We start from the raw sequence: 20,510 nt of genomic DNA, 5'->3' as shown, positions 1-20,510 counted from the left end.
CCCACTTGTCAATCTACCAGGCTGTGAAACAGTGCTTTTGAAGAGAGCTGTTCACTGAGGACATGCCACTCCTGGGCTGAGACCTCACATGCACAGGCTACAAGCAATGTCACGGAAAGATGATCATTTTACAGTTGACAGGAGCTTTAAGCAGCAGACCTGGCTCAAGCCTCCCAATGGAGCTCTTGGTGCATGCTCTCCCTGAGGTAGTCTGAATGAGAATGGTCACCACAGACTCAGATATTTCAATGTTTAGTCCGCAGGTGATAGAACTGTTTGGGAAGGACTAGGAGGTGGTGGCCTTGTTGGAGGAAGTGTGTTGTCTTAGTTAGGGTTTTACTGCTGTGAACAGACACCATGACCAAGGCAACTCCTATAAGGACAACATTTAATTGGCTGGCTTACAGGTTCAGAGGTTCAGTCCATTAACGTCAAGGCAGGAACATGGGCAGCATCCAGGCAATCATGGCGCAGGCAGAGCTGAGAGTTCTACATCTTCATTTGAAGGTTGCTAGTGGAAGACTGACTTCCACGCAGCTAGGATGAGGGTCTTGAGACCACACCCACAGAGACACTTTTAGGCCCCTCACATAGACTTTGAGTTCTTAAAAAGGAAGTCAGAGGAAAGTCTCTGGCTGAGGAGAGAATGTCTGCAGTATTTCCAAAACCTGTGTGTGTGTGTGTGTCTGTGTGTGTGTGTGTGTGTGTGTGTGTGTGTGTGTGTGTCTGTGATGGGGGTAGGGTTTAGTGGATTTACAGGGACCTGCTCTGGTAAAGAAAGCTGCACTTGTCTCCCTAGATATTTCAAACAATTTCTCTTCAAGAAACAAGGACACAAACAACACAAGATCTCATATTAGCCCATCTGAAGGCCACCAGCTGGTTTCAGTTTAATAATGTATTAGTCAGTTTTCCTATAGTGACAAACAATCCCCCAAATCTCAAGTGTTTACTACAAACACATTTGCCACTCATGTAACAAACAATGGCTTTAGGCCAGCTGCTCCTATTTCAGAAATGGGGCCTCACGATAAAGGGAAAACAACACAAGCCTACTTGCAAACCACTGCCCATTGGCTCCTCAAGCTTCTGTCAGATGTGGCACAAGCCCTTGCATGGGCATTGAGAAGTAGAGAATCCAGTAGGGCTCTGAGTAGTCCCAGGATCCAAGTTTATACAGTCAACACAGAACAGGATGTGGCTTCATGGCTCCAGTCACTTCATGGCATCCACAGCATCTTAGCTTTCCTCCATGCTGGTGAAGCAACTGAGCCAGTCTTTCAAGCCTTAAGGCCTTAGAGTATGTGCAGGGCTGGTTTATTGCCTTGGAGTTGTGCCTTCTGTATGTGCCCGATGCTACAAAGGTTAAGACTGTCACTGCATCCTGAGACAGTCTCTGGGCCAGGGAGTTACCAAGGCGAGCTATTCTGGTAACTGCAGTGGATGATTTTTTCAGAGATGGACTCCAAAGATGTACTGGCCAGGGCAGGGCTGTGAATCTGAGGAGAGTGAGGCCCAGCTAGAGCCCAGCACTCAGCCAGACAGGCTTAGGTTCAGGGGGTCCAGCAGCTTCTTCCCCAACAAGAGGCTGGGAACCACTGTCCCTGAGGATAGAGTGCTAAACTCTAGGCCAGATGATTCACGTGTACAAAATCCAGCAGAGGAAGTTGAGGGAAGAGACCCCAGGGTCTGGCTCCCATGTTACCTGTGCACCTTCTTCCCCTGGAGGTAATTCCTACAGAAAGGAGAGGCTCCTACACAGACCAGGAATGCCGGGGTAAGGGCCTTCACAGAGCACCTGCAGGGAGCACAGCAGAGTGGTTAACAGCATTATAAGTGCCATTATCCCTGGACCTTCCCAGCCACACTCCAGGTGAACTCGGATGTACACAAACATTAAAGTACAACTTAGCACATTTGTTTGTCTGAATATTCCTAAGTCTGCAGACAGCATGAAGACAGTCTCCCCTTAAAACTCTGGCATCAAGCACACATAGGGCTAAACATGAAAGAAGACCACAAAGCTATCAGTTCATTCAATATTCTGGGAGTGACTAGTGTAAACCAGGCTCTTACTAACTTGAGGTTACAGTGTGCATCTCAACAAGCCAGGTTTGCCCACCCGTTCCCATTGCAGTCACACTGAATAAATCTCTCGCTTTTAAAAAACAACCAAACCAAACCAAAACAACAACCCAAATTCCTATTAATTTTGCTCTTTTAATTGGCTTCCTGAGAATGGGAGCCAAGCCTGGCTTCTCGAGGTATAGACTGTGACTCCAAGTTTAGAAACGAGGCCCTGTGTTAAGAAACTAGATTAAAATATATACATGTGGACTAATAAAATGGCTTATTAGACAGTAGCACTTGCTGCTGTACCTGAGACTCGAAGAGTAGAAGAGAGAACCAACTTCCTCCATAAGTTGTCTCCGGACCTCCATACATATGCCACGGCATGGGTACTGCCCATGATAAACATTACCCCAGACAAACGTTAAAAGGCATACTTTAAAACAACACCAACAAAAGCTGGGCGTAAGGATGCATGCCTTTAACCCCAGCATTCAAAAGGCTGAGGTGAGGAGTCTCTGTGCATACAAGGCCAACATGTTCTACATAGGGAATTTTAAAACAGCCAAGACTGTGTAGAGAGATCCTGTCTCAAAACAAACAAACAAACAAACAAACACCACTACAGTTGGGTGTGGTAATCCACGCTTGGAATCCCAGCACTTGAAAGGCAGACGTAGGAGAATAAGGAGCACCAGATCATCCGTAACTACACAGCAAACTGGAAGCCAGCCAGGGCTACACACAGCCCTGTTTAACAACTCATCTCAAAAACAAGCCAAAATCCATAACCATGTTCTGGCTCCCAAGTCTATCCCTGAGGGAGGCTATAAAGGACATGTGAAATACACACCCTTAGTCCAATAAGGCACGGCCCTAGCAGCTACAGGGGGACAGGAAGGACTTCCTGGAAGACACCATGCCTGAACTTGGCTTTAATTTGGAAAGTTTCTGGTGCACAGTGCAGGTAGCCAGACAGTCTGTTATTGCTAGATTGTGAAATTCACAGAGTAAGGCAGGCTGGAGAGGTGGATGAGGCCCTGGCCTCCCAGGCCTAGGTGTGTTGGCATTACACAGTGGGCCACTTCTGGGTTTGGTGCATGTCTTCAGGTTCTGAACTGTCTCCTGTGTTAAGTCAAAAACCTAAATATATTCACTCACAGTAGCCTTTGCGTTTCTGAGCATATGGGATTGGTGTTCCTCTGAGGATCAGTCTGCTTTCTGTCGTGTTTAGATACTTCTTGGAAATGGGATACAGTGAGCCTCAGGCCTTGAGAAATGTTCCTTCACACCCTCCAAGCCCAAGCAGGCACTCGGGACTTCTGGACCCCTTTCCAGGTCAACGGTCTTCTCATCTGTTCAGGCCCTCCCTCCACTCCAGCCTCTCCCATGGGCCTCACCACCCAACAGTACATATAATGCAAATCTGCACATTCCTCTGTGCTCCTTCCTTGAGCTCCCCTCTGCAGCTCCATTCACCACCCTGGATGAAGTCCATGCTCCTTAGCAGGGCAGCTCAGTCCATGCTCCATGAACCGTGCTAACTCAGCTCTCCAGCCTCCCTGCTGACCATGCCCGAAGACCCCCTTCTCCTGTACAACTGGCTTTTATTCTAAATGCAGAAATCCTTTGCCTTAGTCTTTTTCACTTTGCTGCAAGTTGGAGAAAAACAGACCCAAGAGTGAATTTGTTAATTCCCTTAGGGCATTCTACCGAAGCTGTTAAAGAGGCGGCTGTGGAATCTGCTTGCTACCCCTGCTGATAACAGACTCCTCCCCAGCAGGCTGTACCATGTCTACAAGGGCACTCTGACATCTGCCTGCATCCTAACTAAAGTACCCTAGAAGCATGTACCCATTCTATAGGTGAAGGCAGAGCCCCAGAGAGAATATGCTCAGGGTCACACGGTTAGGGAACCCAGGAGTGTCTGCAATATTCTTTCCATGTGACAGTGTCAGGAGACCAGTGCAATCAGATAATGGAAGCTACCCCAGCTGCCTTCAGTTACACAAGCCAAGCAGCTTTTCCAATCTGAGACCAGGCTGATCACTTCCCATGGCCTGAGCTGTCACTCTCCTTCAGCCTCCTTGGCCAATGGCCTGGTTTAATGGGCCAGGCCAGTTTGGTGCCCCTGGCCTGTGAGAGCTGTGTGTCAGTGAGCAGAAGAGCAGACTAGACTCTGGAAGGGGCCTGTGAATTTTCTCATCCTCCCATGGAGAAGCTCACCTGGGATGCTGCAGCACCTGCAACAGGGTGCTATCGGGAGACACCTGGTATAGTTCCGCCCTGTCTTCATCCTCGAAGTAGACCTGCAGATTAACCAGAAGGATGAGAGACAAACACAGGCTTAGATGGCCCCACACTGCTGCAGCAACTCTGAGAGGTTGGGATGGCAACTGTTACTAGTGGGATGCCTGCCTCCTCCACACAGCTGCAGGCTCCGGTGCTCGGGTCAGCCACAGCCATGCTGCCCATGCATGCCCAGCCATGGACCAGCTGCATTCTCCACAGCTCAGAGAAGGGGACCATCTCCTCGTGTCACTCAGGCAGTGAAGGGGCTCCAAAGCTCAAGCCCAGGCCTGTGCAGCCTTCAGTTTAGTCCCAGTGCCACAGAGGTGGGAAGCAGAACACCACAGTGACCCAAAGGTAGGAAGACCCAGAACAGGTGAGACGGGTGTGTGTGCAGGGCACCAAAGCACAAGCAGGGTAAGGACATGTCACAGGATACGTCAGAGCTCAACCAGGACAGGGAGGCTCTCACGGCAGGAGCCAGCCAGCCTGCACTGGAAGAGAAGGGCTTCTTTAGAAGGCAGTAATAAAGGGTAGCAAGGTGGAGCCCAACAGGAGTGAAAGCAGAGAAAACACTGGGGGTTATCAGGCCTCCAGCAGAAGGATGACCACCTGCTATGGCAGAGGATAACCTCGTGTTTTTTGTTTTCTTGTTGCTATTTGCAGTACCAAGGATAGGACACAGGGGTCACACACGCTAGGCAAGTGCTCGACCACTGAGCTATACACCTCTTTTTTATTTTTTAAATTCACTAAGTTGCCCAGGATAGCCTTGAACTACTTGTTAGCCCAGGATGAACTCCTGCTTTAGTTTCCTAAGTGGCTAGCATTATAGGCCAGTGTCACTAAGCCCAGCTAGGATATAGCCTGTGTGTGGGTTAGAGCTGGAACAGGATGAAGGGTGAGTGAGCCATGTAGGATGTGAGTCTGCAGAAGAAGAGGAAGGCTGCTATCCTGGGGCAGTAGCCAGCATGGGGCTGAGTGTTCCACATAGGAAGGTGCCAGTGCTGGTGGCAGAGGGGGGCTGATCCAAGAACACAAAGGTCAGCTGGGCATGGTAGTACACAGCTGTAACCCTAGCACACACAGGCTAAAGTGAAGGGACTGACAGCCCTAACTACACAGTAAAAACCCGGCTCAAAACACCACTGACGTCTTCATTACAAATACAGAGATAAATAAAGTGAACCTCATGGTGCCAGAGTAGAACTGGAGACACGCAATGCTGCACACATAATCCTTCCCCAGCCACAAGTCCCCCTTCCCAATAGTAACAGTATGCCTACTGCTAATACCATTCTCCATAGAAACAAGCAGGGATCCTAGGGGGAAAAAAGGGTTGCTATCAAAGCTGGGTGGAGAAAGCACAGCTCAAAGCTGGAGTACCTTGGGCCAGAAACATGAACGTAAAGAAGGGAGGTGAGTTAGCCTATAAAAATAGAGGAATGAAATCCTACTGACCAAGTCTACAACAATCTGGACATCAACTCCACAGTGATAAATTAAACTCATTAAATAAAAGAGGAAACCATAAATCCACTGAGTAAATAAACGTTAGGTCAGTGAGATGGCTCAGTGCTAAAGGTGCCTGCTGATGACCTAAGTTTAGAACCCACATGATGGAGGCCAGAACTGGCTCCCGTAAGTTGTCTTCTAACATACACACACACATACATACATATACACACATACATACATACACACACACACACACAGTTTAAAAACACTCAATATCTGTGTATACATCCTCCCAATATCTCTTATAGGAATGAAATAAAACATTTCTTACCTCCAGAGTCTCTGGGTGGTACTTGTGCTCTGAGTCCCAGGAGGGTGCTTCACTGAACATCGCCATTAGATGGTCAATAAACCTAAGGGAGGAGGATGTGGCTTCTGGGTGTCAATGTTCCATCTATATAGCCCCACATCAGCCCCTGGACACCAATTCAGAGAGAAAAGTAACCTATAAAGCGTGACATCTAGGCTTAACCTACTCTCACCACAGCCCACAGCATGAAGGCTCATCACTGTACAGGGCATACCTACCCTTTGAGATCGTAAGCTATATGGTACGATCTACATTTTTTTAAATAGACACATAAATTATACACATGTACCACCTAAGATGAACCACCCAGACAGTGATGAAGCAAGACCTGCCTTGCCAGCAGGTAGACAGATTCATGATAGAGAACCCTGCCATGCTGGAGATAGCCTCAAAATTACTCTCTTTCCTTCTCAGGCAAAAGCCCCTTGACTCTCCTGACAGTCAGCGAGAGGAGCACACAAGTAGGAGCAGAGGGCTGTTGGGACAAACAGTACCTGGTGTCCTCATGAAAAGCAGAAATGAAGTCTGATTGCGCGTACTCCGGGTACAGGAACAGCACAGGCCAGCTCAGCCTGCCCTGGTCATCTATACTTAGCCTGGCTCCACAGGGGTTCTCAGAGCTGAGCCCATCCAGGAGTATCTCAGCTGGACCACTGGAGGCTGAATCTTCATCCTCACCGGCTGATTCAGAGACAAGCCTGATGTTCCTAGCCTGGATTCAGACAAAAACACACACTCGCACAAACCCTATCATGAGGAAGATGCAAACAATGCAAACATATCACTGAAATACGCCCTGACGCTTCCTGAAGGCCCGTGTGACCACCTTAACTGTCCTGGCAGCCTGGCACAGTGGGTACCAGTTATTTGGATGATAGCCCCTAAAGTAGAAATTAGCAAACTTTTTATTTTCTTTTTGCAACAGTCTCATGTAACCCAAGCTGGCTTTGGATTTCTGATCCCCCTGTCACCAGCTCCCAGGTGCTCGGATCACAGGCATGTGACACACCCTGGCTGGCAAATTTTTTTCTTAAAGCATCAGCTACTGAAGCCCAAGCAGTCTGTTGACAGTAGTCCCCTGTACCACTGCCTCTGGGAAAGCCTTGGATGATACCTAAACAAAGAGAGCTGATTCAGTGTCACCATCTACAGCCTCTACCCTTAAACCATCAATAAAACGTGGCATTGTGCTGGCTAGTTTTATGTCAACTTGACACAGCTAGAGCCATCTGAAAGAAAGGAACCCCAATTGAGAAAATGCCTCCATAAGATCCAGCTGTAAGGCATTTTCATAATTGGTGATTGATGGGGGGAAAGCCCAGGCCATTGTGGGTGGTGCCATCCCTGAGCTGGTGGTCCTGGGTTTTACAGGCTGAGCAGGCCATGAGGAGCAAACTAACGCACGCCTCCACGGCCTCTGCATCAGCTCCTGCCTCCAGGTTCCTGCCCTGCTGGAGTTCCTGCCCTGGCTTCCTTCAGTGGTAGACTATTACATGGAAGTGTAAGCCAAATTAACCCTTTCCTCCCCAACTTGCTTTTGGTCATGATGCTTCATTATGGCAAGAGAAACCCTAACTAAGGCAGCTTTGTACTGTTGATAATGATTTTAATTTGTACTACAGTCCAAAGTACAGGACTTAACTAGAAGAAATAACTAGAAATTTTCTAAAACATCTATATGTGGGGCTAGAGAGATGGCTCAATGGTTAGTGCACGGGCTGCTCTTCCAGAGGACCCAGGTTCAACTCCTAATACCCCAACTACTCTGTGGGCACTACATGAATCATGTGGTGTACATATACAATACAGTCAAGAGAAAAAAGTCTATATACAACTATCTGGGTCTCTTATTCAAGAAAATGGCCACATCCTCTCTGAATATCAAACTTAAAAACCTGGAGTATACTGTACTGTTCTGTTTGTTGGGTTGTGTTTTGTTTTATCTTTTGAGATATGTGTTATAATTCTGTGCTGTTTTGCCTGCAGGTATGTCTGTGTGAGGAGTTACAGACAGTTGTGAGCTGCCATGTGGGTGCTGGGAACAGAACCCAGGTCCTCTGCAGACAGTGCACTTAACCACTGAGCATCTCTCAGCCCATACTGAATTTGTTAATATCTGTTACCAGACTGCTTACTGGGAGAGCCAAGTGAGTAGATTTAGCAGTGTTAAGTGCTCTAAGTCAGTAACTGAAATGGTGTGTAACTGTGAACACAGAATGAGACTAAAGCCTCAGCCCAGGCAGCAGCACCTGTCGAATGGGAGACTAGCCAGGCATCAGGATTAAAGATGTAGGTCAGACACTCACTTCAGGGAAGTACCAAGCACTAACTGGCTTGGCTACTGGGCCTCCTAGACTACGTGCACTTCAGAATGCAGGACAGGGAGGGTTTTACTGTTGTTAATTAAAGCAACATCCTAAAAGCGTGGCTTTCTTGGGTTGTAGTATGTTATAGTGATGATCATGGCCCTGGCTCAGACACCATTACTATGGGTGGTTTTCTTCTAAGATTAGTAAACCAGGAACAAGGCCTTCCCCAGAGGGCTGCTGTGAGAGGGAGGGAGAGGATGACTACCCCAGAGCGCACACTCAGCATGTTGCTGAGACCGGCACAGGAGGGACCGAGCTAACTGAACGTGGTGCTCTGACTCCAGAGGCTGGGCGGGGTAAGCACAGCTGTGAAGGCAAAGCACCCCAAGAAAGGTCCCAGCAGGATTCACACAGCCAGGGGGTTTCACACTCTGTGAGGCCCATGCTTTGAGAACTCACCTTGATGGCCTGGAGCAGAGCCTCATTCTGACGCTGTTCCTTCTTTTCTTTCAACTTTGCCTTCCTCAGATCCCTCTCTTCCATCCTCTGGAAATATAATTCAGATGTCGTCAGCTCCAGGGAACTCTTTCTCTCTTTTACCCCAGCCTGCAGGAGATCTGGTCTCTATGCAAACCATGCTTCTGCTCAGAGACTGCCAGTGGCTGGCTCAGTGACCGTCCACAAAGCATGCCCCCACGGTCAGGCCCACTGTCGGCAGAAATTTAAAACCTAGTTCTTTTAAAAAAACAAAACCAAAACAAAACCCTTCATTCTTGTACTGCAAGAACTCACAATTCAGTGAGGGATGCTGCTAAGAGCCAAGTGTACCCCTGAGTCACCCTGATGGTGCCCCCAAAGTAGACTTAGGCAGACAAGGAAAATGCCGCCAATAAAGGAGAGAGGGCATCTCTATCCAAGGTCCCCAGTGGAGTAGACAAGTACTACAGGGAACCCCAACTTCTCTGGTATGGCTGTGGAAAACCCCAGGTTCTGCCTTCTGCACAGTTAAAATCAGTGAGAGAAAAACACAGGTGGCAGACTTTCTCCCCAGTCTGCCCACCACCAGCAGTTCCTGCTTCCCCCTGGGCTTGCAGTTAATAGAAATCTGCCAACCTCTGCCTCAAAGGGAACAGAGCAAATGTGTCAGGCTCTGCAGATCGCATGGTCTCTGTTGTGTATTATCTCTTGATAGTGTGAAAACTTGCTAAGCTCAATTCATCTTCATTAAAAAAATCATTCAAGGTATATATTTTTTCTCATATTCAAAGCAGGGACCAAGAAATATCAGGAACTTGTCCTGATTCATGACAGCACTTCAGCAGTGGTAAAAGTAGTATTAAACTCAGATTTGCTGAAGCATCCCTCTAGGGCTTCTTGTCTGGAAACAGTCTTCTCCCTCGGCATCACTCAGCTGCTCAGTAAACTCTCACTCCGTCATTCAGAGATTGGGCTCAGGCATCACCTCTCTCAACAAACTACCCGTCAGAATCCCATTCACACTCTGCTGTCGGCAGTGCAAAGCCAGCTACCACTACTCTAGACTGTTAGCATGCACACACTATATTCCCACAGCGACTGGAGACACAATCTGAGGAATGCTAACTAGCAAATACAAACTGTCTGCGGACAGTCACTAACCTTTAGCTTGTCTGCTTTTGCCCTTATTTCTAGAAGTTTCTTCTCTTTGGCATCAATTTGTAGTCCCTCGTCACACCAGTTCACAGCCTCAGCAAAGTGTTTCAGTTCAAGATGGCACAGGGCACCTGCAGAAATCAGAGTCCTGAGGATCTCAGACAACATGCTCAGAAAGCCCCGCCTTGAAAACGCCTTCCTTCCCTCACCAGTCACCAGCCAGCCCCAGGAGGCAGACAGGACAGGGCTCTCTGTAGTTCAGTTCCTAGACAAGGAAGGATTTGTGTACTGTAGATCAGAAATCACTCTCAACCCCATTTGTTCAAAACTTCCAAGTCTTCCAGGTATACAGGACTCAGCTCATCAAACAGTCAGACAGGGCTGGGCTAGAAAATGACTGTCATTTACCTGTTGGATCTTGGACAAAGGCCATGTCTAAGCTTCAGATTCCTTGTCTACAAATGGGAGAATAAAGGCCATCTCAGATGGTGTGTGTGTGTGTGTGTGTGTGTGTGTGTGTATGTTTTAAGATTTGTTTTTAAGGGCTGGAGAGATGGCTCAGTGGTTAAGAACACTGACTGCTCTTCCACAAGTCCTGAGTTTAATTTCCAGCAACCACATGGTGGCTCACAACCATCTGCAGTGGGGTCTGATGCCCTCTGGTGTGTCTGAAGAGAGCAATGGTGAATACATAAAATAAATAAATCTTGAAAAAAAAAAGAATTTTAAACAACAAAAAAAAATTGTTTTTAAGAGAGAGAGGGAGAGAAAGAGAGGGAAGGGGAGGGAGGGAGGGAGGGAGAAAAAGTGTTTGCCTGAAAAGGCCAGAGATGTCAGACAGCCCTTGAGCTGGAGTCTTAGGCAGCTGTGAGCCACTGGGAACTGACCTGGAGTCCTGTGCAAGAGCAGAATGTTCTAATGTTCTGTTTACTGCTAAGCCTCCTCTCCAGTCCCCAGATGATGTTTAGTATAAAGCAGAATTTCCTCAGCCATCAATCAATACCAAAGCCCAAACACATTTTTCTTTTTTATACAGCCATCTCTTTAAACTGCCTCCCCTTTACTCTTTGCTTGACTGGTATAGGGCGCTGTTTGTTTTCATTCTGGGATGAAATCTGCAGCACCTGTGCATGCTAGGGAAGTGCCCTACCATTAAGCTATACCTTGATTCTATTTCTAAAATGGTTCACTGCAATCATGTTCAGTTCTCTGGATAGCCTCTTAGACTTTCACAGAAATTTAAAACATCAGAATTTTATTATAAGGCTTACATGATGGTTTGAATATGCTCTGCCCAGAGAGTGGCACTATAAAAAGGTGTGGCCCTGTTGGACTACCTGTGGCCTTGTTGGAGTAGGTCTGTCACTGAGGATGTGGGCTTTAAGACCCCCATTCTAGCTGCCTGGAAGCCAGTATTCTGCTACAGCCTTCAGATGAAGATGTAGAACTCTCAGCTCCTCCTGTGCCATGCCTGCCTGGATGCTGCCATGTTCCTGCCTTGATGATACTGGACTGAACCTCTGAACCTGTAAGCCAGCCCCAGTTAAATGCTGTCCTAATAAGAGTGCCTTGGTCGTGGTGTTTGTTCACTGCAGGAAAGCCCTAACTAAGACAGCTTGAGTGTCAAAGACTCTATAACCCCAGACAGGTGAGATGTCTCAGGACACAAAACAAATGCATACTTATTTTTTAGAGACTCTAACCTCATCAAACCCAGAGTGAGCAAACTGACATTAAGAGCAGATGTCCTGCCAATGAGGTCCTGCTATATATAAGGTGAAGCAACAACGAGTCAGAGGCTGATTCCACAGGACCGTAGTCTCCCGGCCAACCCTTACTCAGGGCCTCTGTCCTGTGGCTGACAGACACGGACATACTCCCTACACCCAGCCAGACACCTAAAGGGGCATTACTTGGCTAAGTGGTTTAAAATGACTCATGGCAGTATAGGGAGGCTCAATACATGATGAATAGTTTGCAAAGCACCCTCAGCTCAGAGTAAAGTGAAGTATAATTAGTAAAACCGCTGTTATTGCAAGGTCAGACCACAACATGAAAAACATGGGAACAGTCCAGCAGCAGAGTTTCTGGCAAAGGCCCCATACTTATCTTTTAATTAATTTCAACATGGCATTTAATTATCTTGCCTTTCGATCAGCTAAACTAGGAAAAAAAATCAGAATGTGCTATGTCTTAATTAATTTTATTCTTTCTTTTTTTTTTTTTTTTTGGTTTTTACGAGGCAGGGTTTCTCTGTGTAGCCCTGGCTGTCCTAGAACTCACTCTGTAGACCAGAGTGAGTCTCAAACTCAGAAATCCGCCTGCCTCTGCCTCCTGAGTGCTGGGACTAAAGGAGTGCGCCACCACGCCCTGCTAATTTTATTCTTTACTAATTTAAAATGAGTAGTTTCAATCTCATACACACCAGGCATGAAGGGTAGAGCCTTCTAGGGAGCTCTGAGTGACAGCAGCCGCCGGGAGGAAGCAGGACCTTCCCACAGAGTCTGCAGGACTAAAGGACTTCCCCAGTCCCCAGCACGTCAGGAGCCAAGCTTTCAACAGCAGCTTTTGGTACACACTGCCAGTTTTCCCAAATGATAGCCACCCGCAGCTCATGGAGACTCACCTCTTATGATGGCTTTCAAGTGACCGGGCTTTAGCTTCTTGGCAGCCAGCACATCGTTGAGGGAAGAACGAACATTGCCTAATGAAATGCCATTAAGTAAAAGAAAGAATAAGCTTTTCCGTCAAAATGCTTCCAAAATGTCACAGCACTGATAGAGACAATTCCCAAGCAAGGCTCAGGACTCAGAACACTGAACATGCTCTGGACAAACACAGTCATGCTCATCGAGTCCTAAGAGTACGCAGCATCCAGCAGGCCGGAGGAAAAAATGCCCAGTGTCACCAGCGACTAGAAACTAAAGTCAACCCGAAACCAGTGAGGACGTGGGAAAAAACAGTGCTGTGGGACTGTGGTAGGCAGTCTATTTTGGTTGAATAGGGCTTGTTCCGGTGACCCAGTAAAGATCTCAAGGGAAGGGAAAGCGAGCCACGTTCCCAGAATCAGGTGCCTGAAACCACAGAGCCCCCAATTCCATAATTCTGTGACTATCAGTCACGCAGACAATGTCCCAAGCTTCTGGCATTCTGGCTAGACTCCACTCCCACAGTTACCTGATAGCCCAGCCACACTGTAAGAGGGGCTGCTTGGCCCCTCCTCACTCTCTTTAAGCCCTCACCTTTCTTACTCTCTAGCCCTCCTTCTCTCTTTCCCTCCACTCCCTCCATGTGGCCATGGCCAGCCCCTCTCTTTTTACCTTCTCTTTCTCCCTGCCTTTCTACAATAAAGCTCTAAAACCATAGACTGTCTCTGATCACTAAGGCCCGCCTTGCTTGAATGATGGGATGGGCTTTCTCCTAACAAGCTGCATCTAACCTCCCGCCAGAAGGCCTTCCTGTGCTGCAGCCATGGACTGGACCAAGGACTCTCGCCTGAGTGGGAACCATAAATGCCCTCTCCCCTTGCCCTCTCCTCCCTTCAGCCCCAGGGCTCAGTGTCGCCCCAGGGCCCCTATTCTGTTCTCAGCTCCTCTGCCGTATCCAGTGTGGGATGCTGGAGGCTGGGAACCTGGTACCTAGGGCTGCCCCTTGTCCACCACCCGCTGAGTGGGGTCAGTGGTTTCACACAACCAGACACCCACCTGGGGGCTGCGTGGAAAGTGTGCGGCAGTCCTCCCGAGTCCGCCTGCCTAGAGCACCGGAACTGTGGTAGGACACAGGTTCTCTCCCCTCTTTTCCCCACACCCACGGCCCTGCACAATGTCAGGTGCACTGGAGAGTAAGTCGGCACACTGTGAACAACAGGGTTCTTCTAGAAATTATCCTCAGAAATACTTGATCAACGTGTGAGGATCGGTGAAGAAGCAAGCTAACTGAGTTATCTCCTGCTGGTATAGTGGTTTGAGAAATGGTTCCACTACATTGTCTAGGCTGAACTCAAACTCAAGTAATCCCCCTGCATCGTTCTCCAGGTAGCTGAGATTTACAGGTCCTAGACACTCACAAAGGCACTCAGAACACAGAGTATATAATGAAAGCTGGAAAGCAAAGGGATGGACTTAAAAACAAAGCAGAGGAAAAGCCCTGCGCTACCAAGCCACACTACACAAGGACAAAGGCACCGAGGGCCTCTGCGATGGGAACGGAGGCAGACTACAAGGCCATCAGACTTCCAGACACCGCCTTACCCTCCACTACTGATGGAAGCCAGCACTGCCAAGCTGGTGGGGAACTGGGGGTTTATTTCAGGCAGACAGAAAACCACAATGTCTGGACTGGACTGGACCCTGAGCACAGTGGTGGTTCAGTAAGGAAGAACTAAGCCATTCTCCCCTCGGTACTGAGAGCACCAGCAGCCACAGTCTCCTAACGCTAGAAAAGAGCAGGCAGAATTAAGGAAGGGATCAATTTAGGAAATTTCCTAGATCTGCTTGCCTCTGCCTCCCAAACGCAAGATGAAAAGCATGAGCTGGTGCACACTCTTCCCTTCTTTTTTAAAGATTTGGGGAGGGGGTTGTGCGCGCACACGCGAGTGCTTATGAACATAAAAGAGGGCATGAGCCCTCTGGAGCTGGGGCTGCACCTGTGTCCAGGCAGTTGTAAGCAGCCTGTGATGTCTGCTGGGAGCTGACATGAGCTTCTCTGGAAGAGCAGCAAATGCTCCTAACTTTTGAGCATTTATCTCTTCAGCCCTATACGTAAATTCTTCAGAAATAATAACATCGTGCTGGGGAGACGGCTCCGTCAGTAAAGTGCTTGTTGTACATGCATGAGGACCTGATTCAACCCCTAGTCCCTACATAAAATGCTAGTTGTAGCACCATATGCTTGGGAGGAGTAGAAGCAAATGGATTCACAGGGCTTGTTGGCCAGCCCGCTTAATTTCCTCAGAAAGCTCCAGGCCAATGAGAGACTGCCTCCAAAACCAGGTAGATGGCTCCTGAGAATGACAAACTAACCTCTACCCAGCACGCATGTGTGTGCATACACATGCGCGCGCGCGCACCCCCCCACACACACACATGCACATACCCATATATGCGCACACATACAAGAGAGCTAACTGAGCCATGATTACATACCGAGATAGTACTGTGCTGCTGCCCGGTTGGTATACAGGACAGCATTCAAGTCAGGGTCTGCACACTTCTTCTTCAACCCTTCACTGTATGAAAGCACAGCTTTCTTATAGTCTTTTTCTTTAAAGTAGTCATTGCCCTCATCTTTATAGGTCTTGGCTTGCTCTGCAAAGAGGAGGAAGGAAGCAGCGCGTCATACCTTTTAGAAAGCTCACTGGAAACCTCTATCATGCAGTAATGTAATATTGCACAGGTTAGGTTTTGTCAGCTTGACACAAGCTAAAGTCATCCGGGAAGAGGGAGCCTCAAACAAAAACTGCCTCCATCTTGATTAATGATGGACACAGGAAGGCCCAGCCCACTGTGGGCAGTACCACTCCTGGGCAGGTGTTCCTGGGTTGTATAAAAAACTAGCTGAGCAGTGCAAGGAGAGCAACCCCAGTAAGCAGCACTCCACAGTCTCTGTCGCAGTTCCTGCCTCTCAGTTCCCGCTTGAGTTCACATCCTTCAGTGAGGGACTGGCTAGAACCTAAATAAACCCTCTCTTCCCCACATTCATTTCGGTCAGTCTTCTAGCACAGCAAAACAAAGACTAACACATACACAATAAATCAAAGAGATGGAACCAACCGAGGAAAAAAATGCCAAATTAATGGTATGATAAAATTGGCATCAATATAGAACACAAGGCCATGCAAACTTAATGCCATAACCACTTCCAAAAAATTATGAGGTAATGTTATTAAGTGCTTTTTAATTTTTGGTTTGGTTTGGTTTTTGGTTGGTGTTTATATGTTTGTTTGTTTGTTTGTTTTTGAGACAGGGTTTCTCTGTAGCCCTGGCTGTCTTGGAAATTGCTCTGTATACCAGGCTGGCCTTGCACTCAGAGATCTGCCTGCCTGCCTGCCTGCCTGCCTGCCTGGGGTCAAAGGCATGCATCGCCACCATCCAGCTATAAGTGCTATTTTAAAAAGGGGAATTAAAGATGGTTTAGAGAAATGGCTAAGCAGGTAAAGGCACTGGCCCCTAAGCTTGACAACCTGAGCTTGATCTGAGGAACATGTGAAATGGTAAGAAAGAATCCACCTCACAAGGCTATCCACTGATCTCTGTAAGTATGTACACATGTATACACACACACACACAAAGAGTTTTACAAAGGGGGGATATAGCTCACTTACCCAGCATATGTGAGGTTCTGGGTTCAATTTCCAGATACACACACACACATACATTTATCCCAGTTTTTGAAGGACTTTAATTTTTATTGAGAAAATTACACTGCTCCTTTTCTTACATTGTGTCATTCACTGAAAAGCAAATCCCCCTCCTCTCTCTGGTACTACAGTAGTGGTGGACCTAGTGGCACTCATCACACATCTTTTCTGATTTGTTAGGGCAATCTGGCTTTTCATCCAAGTCAGGCCTATGGGACCTGGAACTGTACACATTTACTCAGCAGGCATCCAAAGGAGAATGTGTGGCGTGAACACTGACATGTTAGTCATAATACTTTCGCTCAACTCAACAAGGACACAAAAGAAGTGCTGGGTGACAGTAAGATACCTTCTGGATATCGATCATCATCAAAAATCATCGACTGGAGGCAGGCCAAGTCAGGAAACTCCTCGGGGTCAATTTCTGATGGCGCTTTTTTCATAAATAGGGGGATCTTGTCAAATTCCTAGAATTTAAAAGAACAATTAGTGTTGTCTACTGATTAGATCCAATCCCAGGACACGACATCATAAAGTTTTTTCCTCGCTGAGCATGATATGCAAATCCTAAGGATTGGCTGGAGCTAGACAACCAGTTTCTCTGGTGTTAAATGTGGGATCCTGATTTCCAACGCTCTCCATGGGTGGTAGCAATTACCTTCAACTAGGCGCTGTCGCGTTCCTAACCACCTTCACCATCTCCTTTCAACTTTACCCTAACCTGGGTGCTGCAGTAAAACAACTTTATAAGTAAGGGACCCCTGGTAGCAGAGCCTGGTGGTGGTGTGTGACAGGACTGCCTGCCAAACCCCCGTGGTCTTAAAAAGCAGTCAACTTAGACTCAAAACCTCGAGGCGGACGATTTCTGGCAGTGACCAAGCCTCGAGAACCAAGCTCCTACCCCAGAAGCCCCCGACGCCAACCCACCTCCTCCCATTGGTCCTCGCGGAAGCCGCCGCGGTAAGGCTGGCTCTGGAACTTTTCCAGGAACGCGTCCATGGAAGCGTCCTCTGTAGGCTCAGGCTTAGAACTCTCCATGGCAGCTCGCAACTTCGGCGCTTCAGTCCCGGGACCAAGAAACGTGCCGCTCCTTCCGGCGGCAGGGATGCGCTTCCTTTTGCTGTCCGGGCTGCGCGTGGCTATGCCTCTCGGGTTCCGCCGGCCTGGGGGCGTAGCCTGCCTGGAGGTGTGGCCTGACTCCGCGCTTTCCCTCTCGCCCAGCCCCACCCATCCACTGCAGAGTTTGCCTGGCCTCCAGTCTCCTCGCTTTGGGGCGTAGTTAGGTAAACTCCCTTTTGTATCTGAACTCTTCATCTCCACTCTCCAACCCTGATGTTTTTATGTCTTTTCTATAAATGTTCTCAAAAGATGACTTCGTAACCAGGCCACATGATATTTGTCTGTAATCCTAGCACTTAGAAGGTTTAATAGGAGAACCACAAGTTCAAGACCAGTCTAGACTATATAGCAAGACCCTATTTCAAACAAAACAAAACTTTTGTGCATACAAATACTTTTTTTTCACACAGCCCAAGGTTTGAGGTCCCCATACACCCCTACAACCTATAACTACATGTGAAACTCCATGTGGCTTACCCTACAAGGATGGGTGCCCCGCCTGTCTGCTCACCTCATGGATAATACTACAGCAGAGGTCTTCACAGATACGCCCATAGGCCCGTGGGGAAATTACTCCGAGAGATGTATGCCCACAAGTAGAATCTTTGGGCTGTGATTATTGACACATTCATCACTACTGAATAGTAACAGGCTCTTGTTCAGTACAGCTGCATTGATCTATCGCCCCACCAGCCTTGCCCCGGGGTCCCTACATCCCACAAAGAGTTTTCTGAAGTTGACATCTGCTCATATATCTCTCTTCTCAGCACCCCACCATGCCTCCCCACTGACCCTACCTCCTCAGCAGTCTCCATGGCCTTAGGACTTGGCCCTTGCATCTCTCCTCTTTTTCCAGGTTCCCTCTCACTGGGACTTTGGAGAGGGTCCCATGTACCCTGCTTTCCACCCACAGATGACCAAATGTGGTCATCTTTCCAAATCTCCTTGAGAAGTCTCTTCTCTGCCAAGTCTTTCCAGCTGACACACACAACCTCTGGATGCCACAGTCCCCATGCCTCCCTGCTGAGCTCATCTCTGAAAAATGTCAACCCGAGAACCATTTGGATATGGGGGCTGTCCTGCCTGTAATGTCCTGTAAGGCATTTAACAGTGTACCTGACACCGGTCTTTACCCAACAGGTGTTAGTAACATTGACACTGTCAGGTGGCAACACCAAATATGTCCTGGATATTTTTGCATTAATGTTAGGCAAACAGGATGACCAGTCAAGGGTGAGACTCGGCGACCATGGTTCCCGAATGTGCATGACATCATAGGTGGGAAGTCGCCTCACTCTTTCCCTTTCCCCAAGAGCCACCCAAATCACCACCCTTCTGCTCTTATCACCAGGGAAGGGAAAACTGAGATGTCCAGGTGACCCCCTGAGTGGCTTTGGTCAACGCACTTAACTACTCTGAGCCTCAGTCTCCCATTATACAAAGTGAACAAAACAGCCCGCACACATCTGTAAATGTGAAGTGAATCAGCACAAGGGGGCCATGCTCTTTTCTCAGACTTGTCAGAGTGAGGGCTCCACAGGGCCTCCACAGGGGCTCCACAGGGGCTCCACAGGGGCTTCACAGGGGCTGGAGGATCTCTCGTGAGGAAGCCATCTGGATGGAAAGGTTGACCACACAGTGTTTACAGGGACCCGGCTGGGGCTTATGTCACTGCTTCAGAGACATCTTCCAGGAGGCCAATGCCTGCATGATCCAGGAGCGCCGTTGGTGGGAGGTGGGCAGGTTCTCACAGCTGGGGCTCCATCGGTGCATACTGGATGGGTCACACACCCATGAATCTCCATACAGCAGTGGCCAAGAGTTCCGCCAGCAACTGGCCATAATTTGATCCTGGGCCTGGGCAGCGCAGATACACACGGAGGCTTCTGGGTCGTGTCTCAAGATCTCCAGAGCTGGGTTGGAGGAAGAGAAAGCAATTGTTTAGACAAAGGCCCTCCCTAGGAAGAGTTCAGAACTCATCCCTTCTTCCCACCTCCTAGCCTTGGCTTAGACACCCATCTGCAGCATCTTCCCAGCCCTTCAGATTGTCACATCTTTCAAAGCCTGTATGAAAATTCCACCTCCTGTAGGAAGCCTGCCTACATTTCCCCAGCCTACCTCCTATCAGCGATCTCAGTTGCAAAGTGAAAGTGTGCCCTCTTAAGCATTTAAACCACACACTCTGCACTAAGTGGTTTTGGCCCTTGATTTTGAGCCTCATTTGCTTAATGAAGTTACGAGCTCCCCAGGGTGCTGTGCATTTTGCCTCTGAGTGACGTCACCCCCATAGTAGTTAACATTACACTCACTGTAGATAAGCCTTAGCACAGCAGATGTGAGCTGAAGACCCTTGCCCTGACACACAGCAAATCTCTTTTCCTGTTACCCACTGTGGTTCTCACATGCCCCCACTCCCTCAGCATCCCCCATCCCAGGATGACTTACTAGCTTTCACTTCATTCAGCCGCTCTTCCGTCATCATGTTCTCCATGCAGGGGACCAGGGACCCTGGATAATCCAAGAGGTGAAGGCACCTTGGTACCTGCTCCTCCCACCCTTGGACCAGATGACCTCAGAGACTCTGCCTGCCGTCTTCCAGCCCCGTAAATGAGGGCCTGAAAGGCAGGCTTCATCAGGACTCTCAACGGGAGGCCCAGAAAGGTCTTGGTCCAGCAGGCAGGAGTAAGCAAGGAGAACACAGATCCAGGATGCAGCCGACTGTTAGTGTCACCCTAGCCTGGGCCTTAGCCTCCTTGTCTGTGACATGGAAAAGTCCTGCCTCCCTCCCCAGCTTTCCCAGAGCATCTGAGCTGCCAGCCTTGTGCACGTGCCAGGCCCAGATGCTAGGGACCTCTAGGGTCTGAGACTCCAGGTATGCTACTGCATCAGCCACAGGACATCTTCA

At 48.4% G+C, this 20,510-nt stretch overlaps 2 protein-coding genes across 5 annotated transcripts in view; both read right to left on the bottom strand.

Moving 5' to 3' along the window:
* Window positions 1–866: 866 nt before the first annotated feature.
* Ttc4 (tetratricopeptide repeat domain 4) lies at window positions 867–17,606 on the bottom strand. 2 transcript variants are annotated; one of them, XM_021160170.3, is made up of 11 exons: window positions 17,414–17,606; window positions 16,836–16,953; window positions 15,273–15,434; window positions 12,755–12,832; window positions 10,135–10,259; window positions 8,956–9,042; window positions 6,682–6,899; window positions 6,149–6,230; window positions 4,297–4,379; window positions 1,706–1,798; window positions 867–1,499 (listed from the first exon to the last, which is right to left on the bottom strand). In XM_021160170.3, the coding sequence occupies exons 1-11, from the start codon at window positions 17,522–17,524 to the stop codon at window positions 1,181–1,183; spliced, it is 1,476 nt and encodes a 491-aa protein (XP_021015829.1). In that variant the 5' UTR covers window positions 17,525–17,606; the 3' UTR covers window positions 867–1,180. The 2 variants fall into 2 exon arrangements, with proteins under 2 accessions (XP_021015829.1, XP_021015830.1); XM_021160171.3 differs by having other exon boundaries at window positions 1,255–1,798.
* Window positions 17,607–19,068: 1,462 nt separating this feature from the next.
* Mroh7 (maestro heat like repeat family member 7) overlaps window positions 19,069–20,510 on the bottom strand; it is a 44,804-nt gene continuing 43,362 nt past the window's right edge. For all 3 annotated transcript variants that reach the window (XM_021161064.3, XM_021161065.2, XM_021161067.3), the window contains 2 exons: window positions 20,051–20,113; window positions 19,069–19,518 (listed from right to left, as the gene is read on the bottom strand). In XM_021161064.3, the coding sequence (XP_021016723.1) occupies window positions 19,274–19,518; window positions 20,051–20,113 (308 nt within the window). In that variant the 3' untranslated portion in view covers window positions 19,069–19,273. The remainder of the gene's footprint in view (window positions 19,519–20,050; window positions 20,114–20,510) is intronic.

Source organism: Mus caroli, unplaced genomic scaffold, assembly GCF_978045245.1.
Source record: "Mus caroli unplaced genomic scaffold, Mus_caroli_1 scaffold_6, whole genome shotgun sequence".
Classification (NCBI taxonomy): domain Eukaryota; kingdom Metazoa; phylum Chordata; class Mammalia; order Rodentia; family Muridae; genus Mus; species Mus caroli.
Note: the sequence above shows the minus strand (reverse complement) of the source record. Positions and strands in the feature narration are given on the sequence as shown.

Bases quoted from the DNA above. Each gene is read 5' to 3' on its own strand.
- Ttc4 (XM_021160170.3), bottom strand. From the start codon at position 17,524: ATGGAGAGTTCTAAGCCTGAGCCTACAGAGGACGCTTCCATGGACGCG. The intron at 10,260-12,754 runs GTGAGTCTCCAT...TGATTTCTGCAG, and splicing joins CTTGAAAGCCATCATAAGAG to GTGCCCTGTGCCATCTTGAA. The intron at 6,900-8,955 runs GTGAGTTCTCAA...GTCTGAATCCAG, and splicing joins CTCTGCTCCAGGCCATCAAG to GCTAGGAACATCAGGCTTGT.